This window comes from Mercenaria mercenaria, chromosome 1 (assembly GCF_021730395.1).
Source record: "Mercenaria mercenaria strain notata chromosome 1, MADL_Memer_1, whole genome shotgun sequence".
Taxonomy (NCBI): domain Eukaryota; kingdom Metazoa; phylum Mollusca; class Bivalvia; order Venerida; family Veneridae; genus Mercenaria; species Mercenaria mercenaria.
The window spans coordinates 62,148,517-62,170,443 of record NC_069361.1 but is presented as its reverse complement, the minus strand read 5'-3'; the positions used below and the strand labels follow the sequence as shown (position 1 = coordinate 62,170,443).

Here is a 21,927-nt window from a genome sequence, read left to right as displayed (position 1 = left end):
AAAAACTTTTAGGGGATCACTTTCCCTTGTCCATTAGTCTGTCGTCCATCCACACTTTTCTTCAAATGACATCTCCTCTGAAACCAAGTGGTGGAAGTTGATGAAACTTGGCCTGGATGTTCCTTGGGTGGTCGCCACCACAACACTTTCCTATGGACTGCTTGATAGATGCTTTTGAATTCTGGTTTGTTTCAACTTTTTACAGTCCTGTCTCAAATTTGTTCAAATGGGGCTACTTTGCCCCTTTAAGGGGCTGCAAAAAGTAAAACTAGAAACACCTTTAACACCTTCATCTCATGAACTGCTTGATGGATCTTCCCTATAGCAGTTAACATTTCTACCATGTTTTATTGAAATCCTTCAAACCAAGGCTAAGATATGACTTGACAGACAGAAAATGGAATATAAATACTGTATGATATATAATATATTAAACATATATATATATATTCGTGCACAGGGGGCATCTTACACAGGTATTCCTACTGAAACTTGCAGGATGGCATTTTCCTACAGTAGTAAACATTTGTAGTTTAATTGTAATAAATGCTCCAAACCATGATGTAATAGATAGGTTTCATATGGACCGACAATACCAAATACTCTGCCTTCAATGGGGGATAGTATAACGTACTGGTATTCTGATGTACATGTGAATAAAAAGCACATAATATTATACCTGTAATAGAAATGAGATCCACCATCTTGTAAAATTCAATCATTACTTACCTGAAAATGTATAAGCAACATTGGGTGCCATACTGTGATAGATGTTAAAGGTCTACTAGACCTAAATTTCATATTTAAAAGCATGAACAAATACTGCATATAGTTATGTAAACATAAAATGAACAAGTTTATATGTATTAACAATACTATGCATTTGGTTAAATATAGTACATGCTGTTTACAACTTACAAGTATGGCTCAGCATAGTATAAATGTGTACTACCACTAAAATAAACAACACAATCGACTGATACTGCATGACATTTAATTACAAAAGTAGCTCTACATAGACAATAATGTATATAGTAAGGTAAATATATTTGATGAGGATTTTCTACATTTGAAGTCAAGATCTGGGTATAAAATATTTTAGTGAAAGATAGCCATTGGATATCTTTAAGAATCTGTTTTATTTGTCCTGAGCAGAAAGTTGAATGAAAGATTCATGAAATAAAACAAGTGTAAATTTTCTGTTACTTCCATTCATTGTTAAGAAGCCTGTGAAATGTATCAGGTGTGCCATTACTGTGTACTTTAGCATATAAATCATTTTGGAAATTTTCAGAGGAGAAACGAAGGATGTATTTTCTCACGATGATGCTGTGTATGGTTTAAGTCCTGACCCAACAAATCCTTACATGTTTGCTACTTCATGTGATGATGGCAGAATTCTAATATTTGATACAAGAGATTCCTGTGCAGGTACAAACTTTGTTGTTTTTAGCTTACTTTAATTATGCTCAGGTTCAGCTGCCAGGGCTCTAGTTTGGCTAAATTTGGAGCCAAATATCAGCCCCGTTCCCCCTCAAAATAATATGTTTTTCCCCCTATTTCAAAAAAAAATTCCCCCTCAAAAAAAAAAAAGAAAAAGAAATGACAGACATCGACTGGTACGCGCCGTGTACTGTAAATGGCACTTTATACTTAAGTGTTGGGATCAGGACAAATTTTAGCGCAGGCTGTTCTGTAAAAACAACGGGGCTCAAAATGTTGATTGCCACTAAAGACATTTGCAGCAAAAAAAAATAAATAAATGTTGCTCCGAGAATATTTTTAGTTGGCAAAATGTCCTGAAGCTATGTCTATCTGCAAAACTGTATTTTACCAGTTTCAAAGTGTTTATGGACCAAAAGGTGTGAAAAATCGATAATCTGTATAGACAAAACTGGTATAAAAACAACACCCATTATTAAAAGGAGGGAGCCAATTTGCAACAATCTTATTTGATTAAGCATTCAATTGGCGATAATTAGATAACTGAATAACAAATTGGATAGTTATAATCATTATTTTGTGTGCTTGAAACGATTATATAAGCGGTGGGCCGTTAAGATTTATAGCAATTTTTTAGCTCACTTTAGCACAAGTGCTCAAGATGAGGTATTGTGACCGGTCATTGTCGGCGTCCGTGGGCATCCATCGTCCGTCAACATTTGCCTTGTGAACACTCCAGAGGCCACAGTTGTGATTCAGTCTTCATGAAGCTTGGTCAGAATGTTTGTCTTGATGATCTCTAGGTAAAGTTTGAATCTTGGTCATATGGGGTCAAAAACTAGGTCACCTGGTCAAATCAAAGAAAAACTTGTGAACACTCTAGAGGCCACAGTTGTGACTCAGTCTTTATGAAACTTGGTCAGAATGTTTGTCTTGATGACTTTAGGTCAAGTTAGAAACTGGGTCATGTGGGTTCAAAAACAAGCTCACTAGGCCAGATCAAAGGAGAGAGACCACAATTTTAAATTTGAAACTCATGAGAATTGGTCAGAATGTTTGTCTTGATGAACTCTAGGTCAAGTTCAAATCTGGGTCATAAAGGGTCAAAAACTAGGTCACACGGTCAAATCAAAGGAAAAGCTTGTGACCATTCTAGAGGCCACAGTTGTGGCTCAATCTTTATGAAACTTGGGCAGAATGTTTGTCTTGATGATCTCTAGGTCAAGTTCGAATCTGGATCATGTGGGGTCAAAAACTAGGTCACCAGGTCAAATCAAATGAAAAGCTTGTGAACACTCTAGAAGCCACAGTTGTAATTCAATCTTTATGAAACTTGGTCAGGATGTTTGTCTTCATGATCTCTAGGTCAAGTTCGAAACGGGTCATGTGGGATCAAAAACTAGGTCACTAGACCAGATCAGAGGAAAGGTAAAAAAGGTAAAAGGTAAAGGAAAATCTTGTGACCACTCTGGAGGCCACAGTTATGACTCAGTCTATATATAACTTGGTCAGAATGTTTGTTTTGATGATCTTGATGATTTCTATTTCAAGTTCTAATCTGGGTCATGTGGGGTCAAAAACTAGGACACCCTGTCAAATCAAAGGAAAAGCTTGTTTACATTCAAGAGGTGACGTTTTTTGTCCAATCTTAGTGAAAATTGATCAGAATATTTTGTCTCCATGAAGTCACTAGGTAAAACATGTTTACACTGTTATGGTGTATTACTCAGTTGAGCGACCAAGGGCCATCATGGCCCTCTTGTTTATTACTGCCGAGGCTTAGTTTGGACAAAAAACAAATAAAAAATACTTTGAATAAGCAGAAATTGTAATTATTGAACAGCTGTGATGATAGAAAAGAAACTAAACACAGGAATTATATCAAGAATTAAATTCTAACTTTAGTTTTCCATATATGTCACCAGTATTCGCAACCTTGATTTTCTAGAGTTTCTAGTGCACTTTTAATAAACTAACTCTAAAAAGTCTGCATTCGAGAAAAATATGACAACTTTTGCAAAAGCAGCTCTTATTTTGGAGCATTTTTCGAGAATAAAACTTTTAAAAGTTTCCCCCCCCCACCACCCACCCCCAGATGTAAAAATAGAAAACTTTTAAACAAGTTCTCCAGAACTTTTAAACAAGTTCTCCAGAACCAGATAATGGATGTTCTTGAAACTTGATTTGTAAAGTCTTTTCTCAGGTTTTAGCAAACCTTTCCTTCAAACGACATCTCCTCTGAAACCATGAGGTGGAAGTTGAAAGTTGGCCTTTGTTGCAAGAGCTAAAAATAGAAAAAATCTTCAAACAACATATCCTGACCCGCAGGTCTGAATTTGAAATAATTTCCAAGAAAAAGTCCTTAATTAACCCTTCACCAAGATTGTTAGACCCCCACCAAACATGTTTGGTGGGGGGCTATATAGGAGTCAGTTTTGTTGCATCACATCCCGTCCCGTCGCGTCCCGAAATCTGTATCTCAGTTATTAATAAATGGATTTGATTCAAACTTAAAATAGATGTTTCACCTTATCACCCACATGATGTAACACAAGGTGCATAACTCTGACACCAATTTTTCATGAGTTATGTCCCCTTTTACTTAGAATTTAAAGTTAATTTTGATGCATTTTCACTATATCTCAGTTATTACTAAATGGACTTGATTCAAACTTAAAATAGATGTTTCACCTTATCACCCACATGATGTGACACAAGGTGCATAACTCTGACACCAATTTTTCATGAGTTATGCCCCCATTTACTTAGAATTTAAGGTTAATTTTGATGCATTTTCACTATATCTCAGTTATTTCTAAATGGACTTGATTCAAACTTAAAATAGATGTTCCACCTTATCACCCGCATGATGTGACACAAGGTGCATAACTCTGACACCAATTTTTCATGAATTATGCCCCCTTTTACTTAGAATTTAAGGTTAATTTTGATGCATTTTCACTATATCTCTGTTATTATGAAATGCATTTGTTTCAAACTTGAAGTAGTTGTTCCACATCATCACCTACATATGACACAAGATGCAACTCTTGCATGAATATTTCCTGAATTATGCCCCCTTTTTGCTTAGAATTGTACTTGTATAGTGTTTTGATACACTATATCTGTACCTCTCTTATTATTAGCTCACCTGTCACAAAGTGACAAGGTGAGCTTTTGTGATCGCGCGGCGTCCGTCGTCCGTCCGTGCGTCCGTAAACTTTTGTTTGTGACCACTCTAGAGGTCACATTTTTCATGGGATCTTTATGAAAGTTGGTCAGAATGTTCATCTTGATGATATCTAGGTCAAGTTCGAAACTGGGTCACGTGCCATCAAAAACTAGGTCAGTAGGTCTAAAAATAGAAAAACCTTGTGACCTCTCTAGAGGCCATATATTTCACAAGATCTTCATGAAAATTGGTCAGAATGTTCACCTTGATGATATCTAGGTCAAGTTCGAAACTGGGTCACGTTCCATCAAAAACTAGGTCAGTAGGTCTAAAAATAGAAAAACCTTGTGACCTCTCTAGAGGCCATATATTTCACAAGATCTTCATGAAAATTGGTCAGAATGTTCACCTTGATGATATCTAGGTCAAGTTCGAAACTGGGTCACGTGCCGTCAAAAACTAGGTCAGTAGGTCAAATAATAGAAAAACCTTGTGACCTCTCTAAAGGCCATATTTTTCATGGGATCTGTATGAAAGTTGGTCTGAATGTTCATCTTGATGATATCTAGGTCAAGTTCGAAACTGGGTCACGTGCGGTCAAAAACTAGGTCAGTAGGTCAAATAATAGAAAAACCTTGTGACCTCTCTAGAGGCCATATTTTTCATGGGATCTGTATGAAAGTTGGTCAGAATGTTCATCTTGATGATATCTAGGTCAAGTTCGAAAGTGGGTCACGTGCCATCAAAAACTAGGTCAGTAGGTCAAATAATAGAAAAACCTTGTGACCTCTCTAAAGGCCATATTTTTCATGGTCAGTAGGTCTAAAATTATTAAAATCTTTTGACCTCTCTAGAGGCCATATTTTTCAATGGATCTTCATGAAAATTGATCTGAATATTCACCTTGATGATATCTAGGTCAGTTTCGAAACTGGGTCACGTGCGGTCAAAAACTAGGCCAGTAGGTATAAAAATAGAAAAACCTTGTGACCTCTCTAGAGGCCATATTTTTCATGAGATCTTCATGAAAATTAGCGAGAATGTGTCACCTTGATGATATCTATGTAAAGTTCAAAACAGGGTCACGTACCTTCGAAAACTAGGTCAATAGGTCAAATATTAGAAAATCCTTGTGACCTCTCTAGAGACCATATTTTTCAATGGATCTTCATGAAAATTGGTCAGAATTTTTATCTTGATAATATCTAGGTAGGTTCAAAACTGGGTCACATGAGCTCAAAAACTAGGTTTACTATGTCAAATAATAGAAAAAACGACGTCATACTCAAAACTGGGTCATGTGGGAAGAGGTGAGCGATTCAGGACCATCATGGTCCTCTTGTTTGATATTTTTTAACACAGACTCAAGCTGTTGTGCAATATTCATCCACCATTGGAGTCATTAAACACTCCAGTGACAGTTCTTGACAGATTTAAATGTTTTTGGTACACAGGTGTGACATCATAAAATACAGGTAAAGTTCACTTTGTGTACAAACCACCAATTTTATATGTAGTTATGGCCCCTTTCCAACTTAAAATTTGTCAAACTCATGGTTGCCGGACAATAACTCACGAAAGGTCTGACAGATTTAGATAAATTTTGGTACACAGGTGTAACATCATAAAATACAGGTCAAGTTCGATTGAAATTGCACCTTCTTGTGGCCATGTCTTTCTTATGGTTGCCATTTTTCTGTGACAAGACCGTATTGTGGGGGTATTCGTCACTCCTGTGACAGTTCTAGTTTAAATTATTCCTATTTGTCAAAAAACATGGCTGCCAGGGGGCATGGTCCCTTTTCTCTAGAGTGGTGGAACCTATGCTCGCGGTATTTCGATAAATATTCTCTCTGCAGAAGCACTGATAAAAATATTTTATCGTGCTATGTTCAACACCGACCAGTGGTGAAATGCCTTTACAATAGCAAACGTAGCGATAGCCGTGAGTGCCGCTCACATGACGTGTACAGCAGCCGATACATTTTACGCAATCTGTATCAGTCACACAAATCTTACACAAATATGTCAAAATCACTCAACTAAAGTTAGTTTTTTAGAAAACATGCATTACATTCAGATATAAGATACATTTAAGAGCAAGATGTGATGAATGTGACGCCTGGCTACACAATGAGTGCCTTTCCGACCATGAAAAGATCGATGTTGATCTTAGTATTTTGACAAAGTCCAAATGGTTCTTTCTGAGATGTAGAGAGGAGTAAATTTCCTACACACAAAAGAAGTGTAGAAAACATTAGCGAGTTAATCACTGTCGTTTGTCTGAATCTTTAATACTTGAACATTGATTGATTGATTGATTTATTTCGGCAAAGGAAAACATATAATGGTTTACAAACATTCTTATAATGTTAAAATTCTAACATATTGAAATATTAAATAAATAAATAAATAAATGAATAAAAATGGATAAATAAATAAATATTAAATAGATAAACATTCTGTTTTTAAACAACATTATTATACATTTTAAAGCTTTGTTCCAATAATGACTACATTTCTTTAAGGGATATATACACATAGAGGCACATACTAAGTTTTATCCTCATTTCTCTTGTTTTTCACATAATAAATGAGTAATGTTCTAAATATTATATTCACATATGCTTGTTTGTTCATTTTTAGCCTGCTGATTTTTTTGTTCACCCTTAGTTTAATCGATATTACATACCGCCAGCATAGGTTCCCTTTAGGGCGAATTTTCACCTTTTCACGCATGCCGTGTCGATAGCTCACGAGACGACTAAGTCACATGATGACGCACATCAACAACATCTTTCGATAAAAGGAGGATTACTTTATGTTTTTGCATTGGCAAATCGAAATAATAATTTTTTCTTGCTTCTTAAAAAGATTATATATGTACAAAATACCGCGAGCATAAGTTCCACCACTCTATATGTATATTGTGGAAATCTTCTTGTAAGAAATTGCTGCCCCATTTTCAAATAATTTCACACAAAGGGTCCTCGTGTGATCTTCTACCAAGATTTTTCGCTCCTGAAGGTAGGCATATAAAAATCGCACCGTCTGTGCGTGTGTGCGTCCAAATTCTTGTCTGGGCTGTAAGTCTGCCATCCATAAAGGGATTTCGAAATAACTTGGGAAGAATGTTTGCCATAATGAGACAACGTGTCATGCGCAAAACCCAGATTCATAGCTCCAAGGTTTAGGTCACACTTAGATTAACAGGGTCTGTTTTGTGTCTGGTCCATAACTCTGCCATTCATCAAGGGATTTTGAAATTATTTGGATGAAATGTTTCCCATTATGATGCCTCATGCGCAAGATCCAGACCCTTAGTTATAAGGTCAAGGTCACACTTAGAGGTTAAAGGTTAACATGCTTTGTTTCTTGTCCGATCAATAACTCTGTCATCGATGAAAGGATTTTAAAATTACTTGGCATAAATGTTCCCTATAATGAGTTGACATGTCATGCACAAGACCCTGGCCCCTAACTCCAAGGTCAAGGTCACACTTAGAAGTCAAATGTTAACATTGTTTCTTTCTTGTCTGGTCCAGAACTCTGCCATTTATCAAGGGATCTAAAAATGATTTGATACAAATGTTAACTATATTGAGACGGTGTGTTGCACTTATGACCTGGGTCAAAGTATATGCAGGGGCTTGGCCCATTATACCCAAGGTCAAGGTCACCAAATTGTTATACTTTGAATTATTTTCATGTTAAATTTTTTTGAAAGCTATGTTTGTAGACATATCTTAGGCACTTTAAAAGATAATGACTTGAAATTAAAAATACTGTTTTATAATCATCATCTGCATGTGTGGTTACAATCCCCATAACTCTAATTGTATTTTTGACAGAATTATGCCCCTTTCATACTTAAAGTTTTTTGGCAATGTTTGCTTTCTGGATATAACTTTAGTACAATATAAGATAATGAATTGAAACTTTAAATGTATCTTTATCATCACCATCTGGTATAATAATAAATAAAATATATAAGTAAAATAGTGGAGCGAGCTGTCTTATGGACAGCTCTAGTTATATGAGTTATATATGGAAAAAATACTTTAAAAATTATCTGATCATATTTCCTAGACTGTTTAATTATTATTATCTGATGACCCCAAGTAATTAGGGGTCACTTGACTGTGACCTTGACCTACTGACCTACTTTCTTTTTATTTAAGATACATCCTTGAAATTGGATGACATATACAGTTTTGCACACCAATCTTAAAAATGTGACCTACTGACCTACTTTCTTAATATTTTAGCATCAGTTTGACATTTGAAACATGTTCACACAACTGGGAAAAGGTTTCAATGCTTACTATTTGACTTTCTTACCTGATCTCTTACACTTATCTATGTACTCAGGTGATCGATCCAGGGTCATCATGGCCCTCTTGTTTCTATATTTTAGGATGATTTTTTTTTATTTGTTACCTTTCAATGTGTCATGAAAATATATTCATGGTCGAAGGGTCAAGGTTAGGTGAGTTATGAAGGCTCTTTTGTTACTTTCAGATCCGTTCTGTCTGGCTAATTACACTTCATCAATGCATTCTGTGATGTACAACCCAGTAGAACCTCGTCTTCTAGCAACAGCCAATGCCAAGGAAGGAGTAGGATTGTGGGATGTCAGAAAACCAAGAAGGTAGATATTACACTATTCCTGATGCTACATAAATGTTATACAACTGAGCATTCAAACAGGACAGAGCTCCAGTTGGCTGACAATCTTAAAAGCACTGGCCTCCACATCGTTATTTCTCAAGAATGCTTTGAAACTTTATTACTGAAAGACTATACTGTGAAATCATTTAATTTTGTCGGCACGAAATTTCGTGGTTTTGGCCAAACAGTTGTTTCATGAGGACTTAATTTTGTGGATTTTCTATTTTTGAAAGAAAAAAATTCATAATTTCCACAGGAATAGAGCTAGTATAACATTTTGTACTTACATGTGAAACCTACATGTGTCAAACAGCGCTACCAGGGCTACCAATCTACACCGCGGGAGATTAGCGAGTGATCATGTGCCAATTAACGACTGCGTTATCTATAGTTATACGACCCCTAATTTGCAAAACTTAATGAAACTGTGGAAGATAAAAGAAAAGTCTGCGCCATTTAAAAAGTGTCATAACTAGACTTTCATCTGAATGTTGTTTTTTTTTTATGCCCCCCTTCGAAGAAGGAGGGGTATATTGTTTTGCAGTTGCTCTCCGTCGGTCGGTATGTAGACCAATCCGTTTCCGGATGATAACTCAAGAACGCTTGGGTCTAGGATCAGGAAAGTTGATAGGGAGGTTGGTCATGACCAAGCAGATGACCCCTATTGATTTTGAGGTCAGTGGATCAAAGATCAAGGTCACAGTGACCCGGAACAGTTAAATGGTTTCCGGACGATAACTCAAGAACGCTTGGGCCAAGGGTTATGAAAGTTGATAGAGAGGTTACTCATGACCAGCAGATGACCCCTATTGATTTTGAGGTCAGTAGGTCAAAGGTCAAGGTTACAGTTACCCGGAACAGTTAAACCGTTTCCAGACGATTACTTGAGAACGCTCTGGCCTAGGATCACAAAACTTGATAGGGAGATTGGTCATGACCAGATGACCAGCAGATGACCTCAATAGATTTTGAGGTCTGTAGGCCAAAGGTCAAAGTCACATTGACCCGGAACAGTTAAACCCTTTCGGGACGATAACTTGAGAACCCTTCGGCATAGGATCATGAAACTTAATAGGGAGGTTGATCATGACCAGCAGATGACCCCTGTTGATTTTGAGGTCAATAGGTCAAAGGTCAAGGTCACATTGAACCAGAACAGTAGAACTTTTGTTTTACAGTGAGCAAATAATTTCTGTTCCTTGTGCAATTACTGAATGCATCAAGGGGGGCATTTCGTGTTCTACAAGCTCTTGTTCAAAATGAATGCACGTCGTCATCGAAAATAACAAGCTGTTGAACTTATGCATATGTTATTTCCTGCCAAGAAATGTGTAATGTGATTTGGGTAATAATGCATTGGATGCAGATCTAGCAATTAATTTATAATATTTAATTGTCCCAAAGTAATAGTAGTTTACTACGTGTCAGTAAAAATAAAGGCTAAAGTAAAACATTGCAGAGCGGGCCCGAAAAAAATCAAATGCGGTCGGCACATGATGCTACGTCAAACTTTTTTTTTTTAGCTCAATTATTCATAGAATAGTAGAGCTATTGGACTCGCCCGTGTGTCGGCGTCTGCATCTGCATCCCGGTTTGGTTAAGGTTTTGTATGTAAGGTTCCATAACTCTATTTTGCTTTTTACAAAATTATGCCCCTTTTTTGACTTAGAAATTTTTGGTTAAGGTTTTGTATGTAAGCTGGTATCTCAGTAACCACTTGTGGGAATAAATTGAAACTTCACACACTTATTCACTGTGATAAACTGACTTACATTGCACAGGCTCTATAACTCTATTTTACTTTTTAGTAAAAGGGATATTCCTTGGATTTTCTTCTTTAAAAAGTGTTAAAAAAATTTAATTCCATACAGCACTCGAAAAACTTTAAAAATCTTCTTGTCCAAAACCATCTGAATGTTGTTGTTTTTTTATGCCCCCCTTCGAAGAAGGAGGGGTATATTGTTTTGCAGGTGTCTCTCCGTCGGTCAGTATGTAGACCAATCCGTTTCCGGATGATAACTTAAGAACGCTTGGGTCTAGGATCAGGAAAGTTGATAGGGAGGTTGGTCATGACCAAGCAGATGACCCCTATTGATTTTGAGGTCAGTGGATCAAAGATCAAGGTCACAGTGACCCGGAACAGTTAAATGGTTTCTGGATGATAACTCAAGGCTTAGGATCGTGAAAGTTGATAGGAAGGCTGGTCATCACCAGCAGATGACCCCTATTGATTTTGAGATCAGTAGGTCAAAGGTCAATGTCACAGTGACCAGGAACAGTAAAACGGTTTCCGGATGATAACTCAAGAACGCTTGGGCCTAGGATCAGGAAAATTGATAGGGAGGATGGTCATGACCAGCAGATGAGTCCTACTGATTTTGAGGTCATTAGGTCAAAGTTCAAGGTCACATTGGCCAGGAACAGTTAAACGGTTTCCGGACGATAACTCAAGAACGCTTGGGCCAAGGGTTATAAAAGTTGATAGAGAGGTTACTCATGACCAGCAGATGACCCCTATTGATTTTGAGGTCAGTAGGTCAAAGGTCAAGGTTACAGTGACCCGGAACAGTTAAACCATTTCCAGATGATTACTTGAGAACGCTCTGGCCTAGGATCACAAAACTTGATAGGGAGATTGGTCATGACCAGATGACCTCAATAGATTTTGAGGTTTGTAGGCCAAAGGTCAAAGTCACATTGTCCAGGAACAGTTAAAGACCTAGGCCTTTGATGTTTGGTATGTAGCATTGCCTTGTGGTCCGCTACTAAGATTGTTCAAATTATGTCCCTAGGGTGAAAAGAGACCCTGCCCTGGGGGTACCAAGTTTTACTTAGACTTATATAGGAAAAACTTTAAAAATCTTCTTGTCTAGAACTGCAAGGCCTAGGCTTTGATATTTGGTATGTAGCATTGCCTGGTGGTCCTTTACCAAGATTATTCAAATTATACCCCTGAGGTGAAAAGAGGCCCCACCCAGGGGGTCCCAAGTTTTACATAGACTTATATAGGAAAAAACTTTAAAAATCTTCTTGGCCTAGGCTTTTGATATTTGGTATGCTGCATTGCCTAAGTGGTCCTCTACCATAATTTTCAAATTATGCCCCTGGGGTGAAAAGAGGCCCTGCCCTGGGGGCCCCAAGTTTTACATAGACTTATATAGGGAAAAAAAATCTTCTTGTCTGAAAGTTCAAGGCTTAAGCCTTTGATATTTGGTATGTAGCATTGCCTAGTGGTTCTCTAACAAGATTGTTCAAATTATGCCCCTGGGGTGAAAAGAAGTTCCACCCCGGGGGTCACTTGTATATGAGTTATATAGGAAAAAATACTTAAAAAATTATCTGATCATATTTCCTAGACTGTTTAATTATAATTTCCTTATGGCCCCAAGTAATTGGGGGTCATTTGACTGTGACCTTGACCTACAGACCTACTTTTTGTTTTTTATGATACAGCCTTGAAATTTGGATGACATAATTATACAGTTTTGCACACTGATCTTAACAGCATAGAAATTTGGACCACGTCAATAACTTTCGATAAAGATTTCAATACTTATCTTTGATGTTCTTAGCCCTGACCTACTGACCTACTTTCTTGTTTTTGAAGCTACAGCAAAAAGATTTTGACCACATGTATAATGTTTGATACAGATTTCAATACTCATCTTGAATAGTCTGAATCGTGACCTACTGAACTACTTTTTCGTTTTTAAAGTTATAGTATTGAAATTTGGACCACATGTAGAATTTTTGATACAGATTTCAATACTCACCTTATTATTAACCCTGACCTATTGACCTACTTTCTTGTTTTTGAAGCTACAGCAAAGAGATTTGGACCACCTGTATAATTTTTTAACAGATTTCAATGCTTATCTTGAAAAATCTTTACCATGACCTCACTTTTTTTTATCCCCCGCCGATGAAATAGGGAGGGGGGTATTGAAATGGCGTTGTCCGTCCGTCAGTCTGTCCGTCCGTCCGTCCGTCCGTCCGCAGCCATTTCTCAGTAACTACTTGGTAGAATTTCATGAAACTTGAAATAAACATGAACCAACATACTGCGATGATGCCCGTCAAGTTTTTTTTTTGATTGGTCAATTTCCCTCAGAGTTATTGCCCTTGATTTAATAAAAAATGTCCGTCTGCAGCCATTTCTCAGTAACTAACAGGTAGAATTTCATCAAATTTGAAATAGACATGAACCAAGATACTGTGCTGATGCCCGTCAAGTTTTTTTTTTGATTGGTCAATTTCCCTCAGAGTTATTGCCCTTGATTTAATAAAAAATGTCAGTCTGCAGCCATTTCTCAGTAACTAACAGGTAGAATTTCATCAAATTTGAAATAGACATGAACCAAGATACTGTGCTGATGCCCGTCAAGTTTTTTTTTTGATAGGTCAATTTCCGTCAGAGTTATTGCCCTTGATTTAATGAAAAATGTCCGTCTGCAGCCATTTCTCAGTAACTAGCAGGTAGAATTTCATCAAACTTGGTAAAGACATGAACCAAGATACTGCGACGATGCCCTTCAAGTTTTTTTTCGATTGGTCAATTTTCCATATAGTTATTGCCCTTTAATTGTTTAAAAATCCACAGATCTGTACATAACAAACCAACCAATTGGAAGAATTTCATTAAACTTCTTTCATTCTTTTCCATGAACATTTATTATAAACATGTGATGTTATGTACCTACACCTGGTCACCACCTTACCTTGGTCCCCCCCCCCCCCCCCCTTTTTTTTTTTTTTTTTTTTTTTTTTTTTTTCATTTTCTATCAATATTTATAATCAACAGGTAAACTGTTGTATCCTCACCCCCCCCCCCCAGCCCCACCCAAAAAAACCATTCATTTTCTTTTAATTTGATTTTGACTAATGAAATTGTTTGCTTCTTGGTAACATTAAAAAATTAAAAGGTATAAAAATAAACGTTATTTTAAAAATAACTTTTGTAAAAATGAATAAAAATGAAGAAATATATAAATCAGCTTATTTCCAATCAAAGGCTTTAGAAGTTATTAACAAAAACGAAATAAAAAAAACTTTACGTACAGCATTTGATGAAATAATAAATAGAATCGGTAATTGGATATCTGAAGGAAGCGGCTGGAGAATAGAGTCAGTCGACGCTCATTATATAAACAGATATAAATATGAGCCTTTAGCCGCTTCTAGTTATCTAGAATTACCTAAATTGCTTAAACATTCGGAAAAAGGATTAATAAATATAAAAAATAATGATAATGAATGTTTCAGGTGGTGCCATTTGGCATGTAAATTTCCTGCCAAAAAGAATCCTCAAAGGATTAGTAAATATAAAAAATATATAAATGATCTAGATTACACAGGAATAAAATTCCCAGTAACATTAAATCAAATACCTAAAATAGAAAATTTAAATGGTATTTCATTTAATGTATTTGGGTATGAAGAACCTTCTGGTGTCTACCCATTATACATATCAAAGAATGGTTTTGACGACCATTGGTAACTTTTTGCTGGATATATTTTTTTGCCATTCATCAACTCTGACCCTTTCGGCGGGGGATTCCAATTCATCGAATTTGCTTGTTTTTTAAGCTTTAGCTAAGAAATTTGTTCAAGCAAGCAATTAAACTCAGGTGAGCGATATAGGGCCATCATGGCCCTTTTGTTACAAAATTATGCCCCTTTTATGACTTTGTATTTATTCAGTTGACAAGGCTGTTGAATAGCCGAGCGTTGCTATCCTCCAACAGCTCTTGTTAGTATTAACTTTTACTTTAACGGGCATGTTGTGAACAAACCATGGATAAATGTCTGAATAAAAGTCTGTTTTGTTCCGACGGATACCTATGTTTATCGTTGATGGAACCTCCATAAACTACACTAAAGCTGCACACAACTACGGATTAGATCGGACAGCTATGGTGTCTTATTTGGCGACATTGCGCATTGTTGCATACAATTTATGTTAGCATGGGCCCAATTTGTTCATTGGGTCTTAGTTTCGTGGTTGAGCTGAACCACGAAATCCACGAAAATTAATTCCCCACGAATAATAATGATTTCACAGTATGTTACAGAAACACATGAGAATTAGTTGTTTTTACTACTTTTTACAATGAAAATCGAAAAACTCTCAAGGTAAACTGCTTCGATTATAAATATCTATATTTAACGTGCAATGACCAGTAAATCTTCCATAGCCCTATTGGTAATGACTGTGGGAAACTTCTTTATTACACTGGCAGTCAGGGTTCGATTCCTTACATGGTCATCTTTCAAATTTTTCACTTGGCACTATTTAGGGGCTGAAACAGCAAAAATTAGAACAGCCTTTAAAAAACTTTTATTGAATTGCTTAATGGATGTTCACCAAATTTGCTCAGAAGTAAGGTCTAAAGGTTGCTGTCCTCCTCAGGTGAGTGACTAATATCCATTTGGACCACGTGTTAATATAATTTGATAGCAGCGTTCTATCGTTTACCTTGTACCAATTTCCTTCAAGCTGTAGCCTATTGCTGGAGTTAGTTTTCTTTGTATGACTTTAAGGAAACTTTGAAAATCTTCTCTTTAATTTGAAATAATTTCACAGCAATGTTCCTTTGGTGATCCTCTACCAAATTCCTTCATATCATTCTGTTTCCTTAAAAAGGTGACCACTAGAGGATGGGGCTAGTTTTCCCAGTATTGCTATATAGAATTTAGAAAATCTTCTCCAAAACATAATATTTGGCACAAATGTTTAACTCAGTGAGACTGAGTGTCATGTGCAAACCCCAGGTTCCAATCTCAAAGGTCAAGGTCACAGTTAGGGTCAAAGGTCATTTTAGAGCTTGTCCAGGCCATAACTTTGTTAAGTATGGAGCAGTTTTGTTTTTTTTCTTTGGCTTAAATGTTCACCTGTATGAGACGAAGTGATGTGTGCAAGCTTCGGGTCCCTATCTCAAAGGTGAAGGTCACACTTGGGGGTCAAAGGTCGTTTTAGAGCTTGTTCGAGCTGTAACTTTGCCATGCATATAGGAATCTTTTTAGCTCATCTGATTTTTTGAAAAAAAATGATGAGTTATTGTCATCACTTGAGCGGTTGTCGGCGTCGGCGTCGGCGTCGGCGTTGCCTGGTTAAGTTTTATGTTTAGGTCAGCTTTTCTCCTAAACTATCAAAGCTATTGCTTTGAAACTTGGAATACTTGTTCACCATCATAAGCTGACCCTGTACAGCAAGAAACATAACTCCATCTTGCTTTTTGCAAGATTTATGGCCCCTTTTGTACTTAGAAAATATCAGATTTCTTGGTTAAGTTTTATGTTTAGGTCAACTTTTCTCCTAAACTATCAAAGCTATTGCTTTGAAACTTAAAATACTTGTTCACCATCATAAGCAGACCCTGTACATCAAGAAACATAACTCCATCTTGCTTTTGCAAGATTATTGCCCTTTTGGACTTAGAAAATCAGTTTTCTTGGTTAAGTTTTATGTTTAGGTCAGCTTTTATCCTAAACTATCAAAGCTATTGCTTTAAAACTTGCAACACTTGTTCACCATCATAAGTTGACCCTGTACAGCAAGAAACATAACTCCATCCTGCTTTTTGCAAGATTTATGTCCCCCTTTGGACTTAGAAAATATCAGATTTCTTGGTTAAGTTTTATGTTTAGGTCAACTTTTTCTCTTAAACTATCAAAGCTATTGCTTTAAAACTTGCAACACTTGTTGACCATCATAAGCTGACCCTGTACAGCAAGCAACATAACTCCATCCTGCTTTTTGCAATAATTATTGCCCCTTTTGGACTTAGAAAATCATTTTCTTGGTTGAGTATTATGTTTAAGTCAACTTTTCTCATAAACTATCAAAGCTATTGCTTTAAAACTTGCAACAGTTTTTCACCATCATAAGTGGACACTGAACATCAAGAAACATAACTCTATCCTGCTTTTTGCAAGAATGATGGCCCTTTTTAGACTTAGAAAATCATGGGTAGGACAATATTTCTATTACACAAAAAAAATCAGATGAGCGTCAGCACCCGCAAGGCGGTGCTCTTGTTTTATTAGCTCACCAGAGCACAAAGTGCTCATGGTGAGGTATTGTGATCACGCTGTGTCTGTCATCCGTCCGTTTGTGCGTCAAGTCATCAGTCGTCAACAATTATGTTTAAACGACACTGAATGGATTTTGATGAAACTTGGCCTGGATGTCCCTTGAGTGGTCCTCTTTCAAAGTTGTTCAAACAGTTCCGCTTAGTTGCACAAAGGGGCCATCAGAGCTAAAAATAGACAAATCTTCAAATGACATCTCCTCCTAAATCAATTGTCCGATTTTGAAATAATTTTACACAAATGGTCCTTCTGTCACCCTCAACCAAGATTTTTAAAATTATACTGATGCGTAAAAAGAAATGGCCGCCAGGGGGTGAAACTTCTGGTCCAATTTTAAAATAATTTCACACAAATGGTCCTTGTATGACCCTGTACCAAGATTGTTCAAATTTTGATTCGTCAAAAATATGGCCGCCAGAGGGTGTGGCCACTTTTCACTATATATATATATATATATATATAGTGGAAACTTTAAAAATCTTGTGTGAAACTGCTGGCCCAATTTCAAAATAATTTTACACAAATGGTCCTTATTTTGCAAATTATTCCGATTCATCAATAAACATGGCTGCCAGGGGGCGTGGTCACTTTTCCCTATATGTATATAGTGGAAATTTTAAAAATCTTCTTATGTGAAACTGCTGGCCCGATTTTAAAATAATTTTGCACAAATGGTCCTTATGTGACCCTCTACCAATATTATTTAAATTATTCCGATTTGTTAAAAAACATGTCCGCCAGAGGGCGTGGTCACTTCATCAACAATTTCTTTAAACAATATCTCCTCCAAAACCACTGAATGGATTTTGATGAAACTTTACACAAACGATCTCTGGGTACATCTCTTTCAAAATTGTTCAAATGGTTCTGGTTCATTGAACATATGGGTCTACAGTTTACAAGAAAAGATCTATATAAGCCTTAGGCTTTCGATCCTGTCCTAAGCGTTTTTGTGAATTTTGTTGATTGTATATGTATTTTGTAAACTATCTTGCTAATAAAATATTTTTAAACCAACATATGGGTCTTTTTGGTTAAAAATAGGTTTTCAGCTGTCACACTTTAAAAATCTTTTTCTATTTAACTCTGCCATAATTGACCAAATTATTGCCCTAAGGTCAAAAATATAAGAAACATTGAAAATCTTCTTCTCTGAATCAATAATAGCTAGAGCCTTGATTTTTGGTGTATGATATCAGAGTTGTACTGTCTAACTATTGCCCTAGGTTAAAGAATGTGTGTGACGGCTAACATAGAAGAAACCTATCAATACTTGTACCATTACATTATACAAACACACTTAAAGCCTTATACACAGGTGAGCACTTTAGGGTCAATGACCCTCTTCTTTGGCATAGTAATAGAGGATGATTTCACGCCCTGTGTGGCTGCAGTTGCTGTAAAGCGCCTTTGAATGTGTTTATCATGAAAAGGGCGCTATAGATATAAATCTGGTTTATGTTTATGAATTATAATAATAATAAATGTTCCCTCAATGGGACAGAGTGTAGTGTGCAACTCCCAGATCCCTACCTCAAAGGTCATGGTCATACTTAGAGGTCAAAGGTCTTGATGCAGTTTTCCTTGTCCTTGTTAGCCACAGATTGATGGTTTCTTAAATAACTTGGCAAAATTGCTTGCCTCAGTGAGACAGTCTGTCAGGCATAAGTACTTAAAAAGGTCAAGGTCACACTTTAGGGTCAAAGGTCAAAAGTTGATGCAGTTTCTCTTGTCTAGGCTGCAACTTAGCCATTTACGGAGATGTTCTTAAATAACTTGACAGAAATGTTTCCTGCAATCAGTCCTTTTGACAGCTTTGGGGCCTGACATGCTGCCCATGGGCATCTAGTATTACCCATACCTCTCCATAAACCACACCATCATCCCAAGGTAATACAAAAGTTTATCTAGTCTTTCATTGTCTACAAGTAACATAATATTATGGAAGTAAAGTGACAGTAACACAATCTTGTTTATTGAATACCTGAGTAATGCAGTCAGATAACAGCTCTTGTTTACCAAACAGTTTTATCATTGACAGCTGTTTGTTGAGATATGGTGGCAGTTTGGTCCAGCAGAGCTGTATGAGTGTAAAATTCAATCAACGTGGGGACCACATTATTGCCTTACGGCGCCGTCTTCCACCTGTCCTCTACAACATTGCCAGTCACGAGCCTGTATGCGAGTTTGATCACAGAGGATACTATAATTCCTGCACTATGAAGAGCATCTGCTTTGCTGGTGATAATGATCAGGTAGGTTATAGAGAGACATGCTGCCCAGCTGGTTGACTTTTGATTAATCTGTTCACACAAGTGTTAAGTATAATGAGGTTTGTTATGGAAGAGTCAGACCAGTACCTCCAAGATTGCGGGCTAGGACACTTACAGTTTTCATTTACTTCTTATATAGCATTCAGTGTATTGGCCATAACTTCTGAAATATGACAGGGAATGAAATGAAATCACATCATGGTAAGGCATAATATGAAGGTGCGTCATGTGCCAAAAGTTGGGTCCAAACCTTGAATATCAGGATCAAAGGCAATACACTATATGACCAATCATCCTATGAAGTTTCAACATTCTGGGTCAGGTGGTTCTCAAGTTATTGATCGGAATTTGTTTTCCATGTTCAAGCTCCTGTGACCTTGACCTTTAACAGAGTGACCCCAAAATCGATAGGGGTCATCTATTCTGCATGTTCAATCATCCTATGAAGTTTCAACATTCTGGATCAAGAGGTTCTCAAGTTACTGATCGGAAATGGTTATCAATGTTCAGGCCCCTGTGACCTTGACCTTTAACAGAGTGACCCCAAAATTGAACCCTGGCAGTTTTCATGTACATTCTTATTCTTGGTTCACGTGAGCTAATAAAAGTGGATGACGCAGTGTCCATTGCCTGGTGTCCACAATTATAACATAGATATCTTCTTAGAAATTACTGGTCAGAATTACTACAAAAGTGGTCTGTAACATCCTGGTAAGGTCTTCTTGCAAGTTTGTTCAATGATTTGCTAAGCCTCTTCATTGAGCCATTAGAGCTGAAAATAGAAAACATCTTTAAACGACATCTCCATCAAAACTGGTCTGTAGTATCATTATAATGTTCCCTCCCATTGTGCAAATGGGAACACTCAGCCCCTTTAAGGGGCCGCTAGAGCTAAAAATAGAAGTACATTTAACCCTTAGCTTGCTAAATTTCTAAAATGGATTGGTCTGTCATTCAGTTTGGGCAGTACCATTTATTATTGGAAGGGATGTTCACTGAAAATTTACTAAATGAATAATGAACAGTGCAGACCAAGATCTGCATTGGTCGCAAAGGCAGAATCACTTGTCAGCAGGCTAAAGGTTAAATAACTGCTTCTCATGAATTTCTCATGATTTTCATCAGATTTTGTCTGTAGCGTCATTGTAAGTTCTTCTGTGAATTTTATTATGCCCCCCTTCGAAGAAGGAGGGGTATTTTGTTTTGCAGATGCCGGTCGGTAGGTTGGTTGGTCTGTTGGTATGTAGACCAATTGATTTCTGAATGATAACTCAAGAACGCTTGAGCCTAGGATCATGAAAGTTGATAGGGAGGTTGGTCATGACCAGCAGATGACCCCTATTGATTTTGAGGTCAGTCGATCAAAGGTCAAGGTCACAGTGACCTGGAACAGTTGAACGGTTTCCGGGTGATAACTCAAGATTGCTTGGGCCTAGGATTATGAAAGTTGATAAGCAGGTTGATCATGACAAGCAGATGACCCGTATTGATTTTGAGGCCATTAGGTCAAAGGTCAAGGTAACAGTTAAACAGTTTCTGGATGATAACTCAAGAATGCTTGCGCCTAGGATCATGAAACTTGAAAGGGAGGTTGGTCATGACCAGCAGATGACCCCTATTGATTTTGAGGTCAGTAGGTCAAAAGTCAAGGTCACAGTGACCCGAAAACAATTAAACAATTTCCGGATGATAACTTGAGAATGCTTGGGCTTAGGATCACGAAACTTGATAGGGAGGACCAGCAGATGACCCCTATTGATTTTGAGGTCAGTAGGTCAAAGGTCAGGGTCAAAGTGACCCAGAACAGTTAAGCTGTTTCAGGACAATAACTTGAGAATGCTTGGGCTTAGGATTAAGAAACTTAAGAGGGAGGTTGATCATGACCAGGAGATGACCCCTATTGATTTTGAGATTAGTAGGTCAAAGGTCAAGGTCACATTGACCCAGAATAGTAGAACTTTTGTGTACAGTGACCAAATAATTTCTGTTCCTTGTGCAATTACTGAATGCATCAAGGAGGGCATTTCATGTTCTAAGAGCTCTTGTTTACATGGAGGTGCTTGGCCACTCTCAGGGGCTACTGGAACTAAACATAGAAATACCTTGAAATACCTTGGTCTCAATCATAATAATTAAGGGAATTCAATTCACAGCTTCAGCCAAATGTTTAGAATAATGTGATGGTGTGTCGCATGTAAAACCTTGGTTATTCATGATCACAGGCAAGGGCATTTTTCATGAACATTCATGAACCTCATGATTGATATTCATCAGAAT

The 21,927-nt window shown here is 37.1% G+C and overlaps 1 protein-coding gene across 1 annotated transcript in view; it reads left to right on the top strand.

Annotated features, from left to right (window-relative positions):
* The window catches only part of LOC123536202 (uncharacterized), a 70,064-nt gene that overhangs the window by 30,564 nt on the left and 17,573 nt on the right, over positions 1-21,927 (top strand). Inside the window, exons 4-6 of the mRNA XM_045319174.2 lie at positions 1,295-1,431; positions 9,137-9,266; positions 19,419-19,632. Of these exons, the coding sequence (XP_045175109.2) occupies positions 1,295-1,431; positions 9,137-9,266; positions 19,419-19,632 (481 nt within the window). The remainder of the gene's footprint in view (positions 1-1,294; positions 1,432-9,136; positions 9,267-19,418; positions 19,633-21,927) is intronic.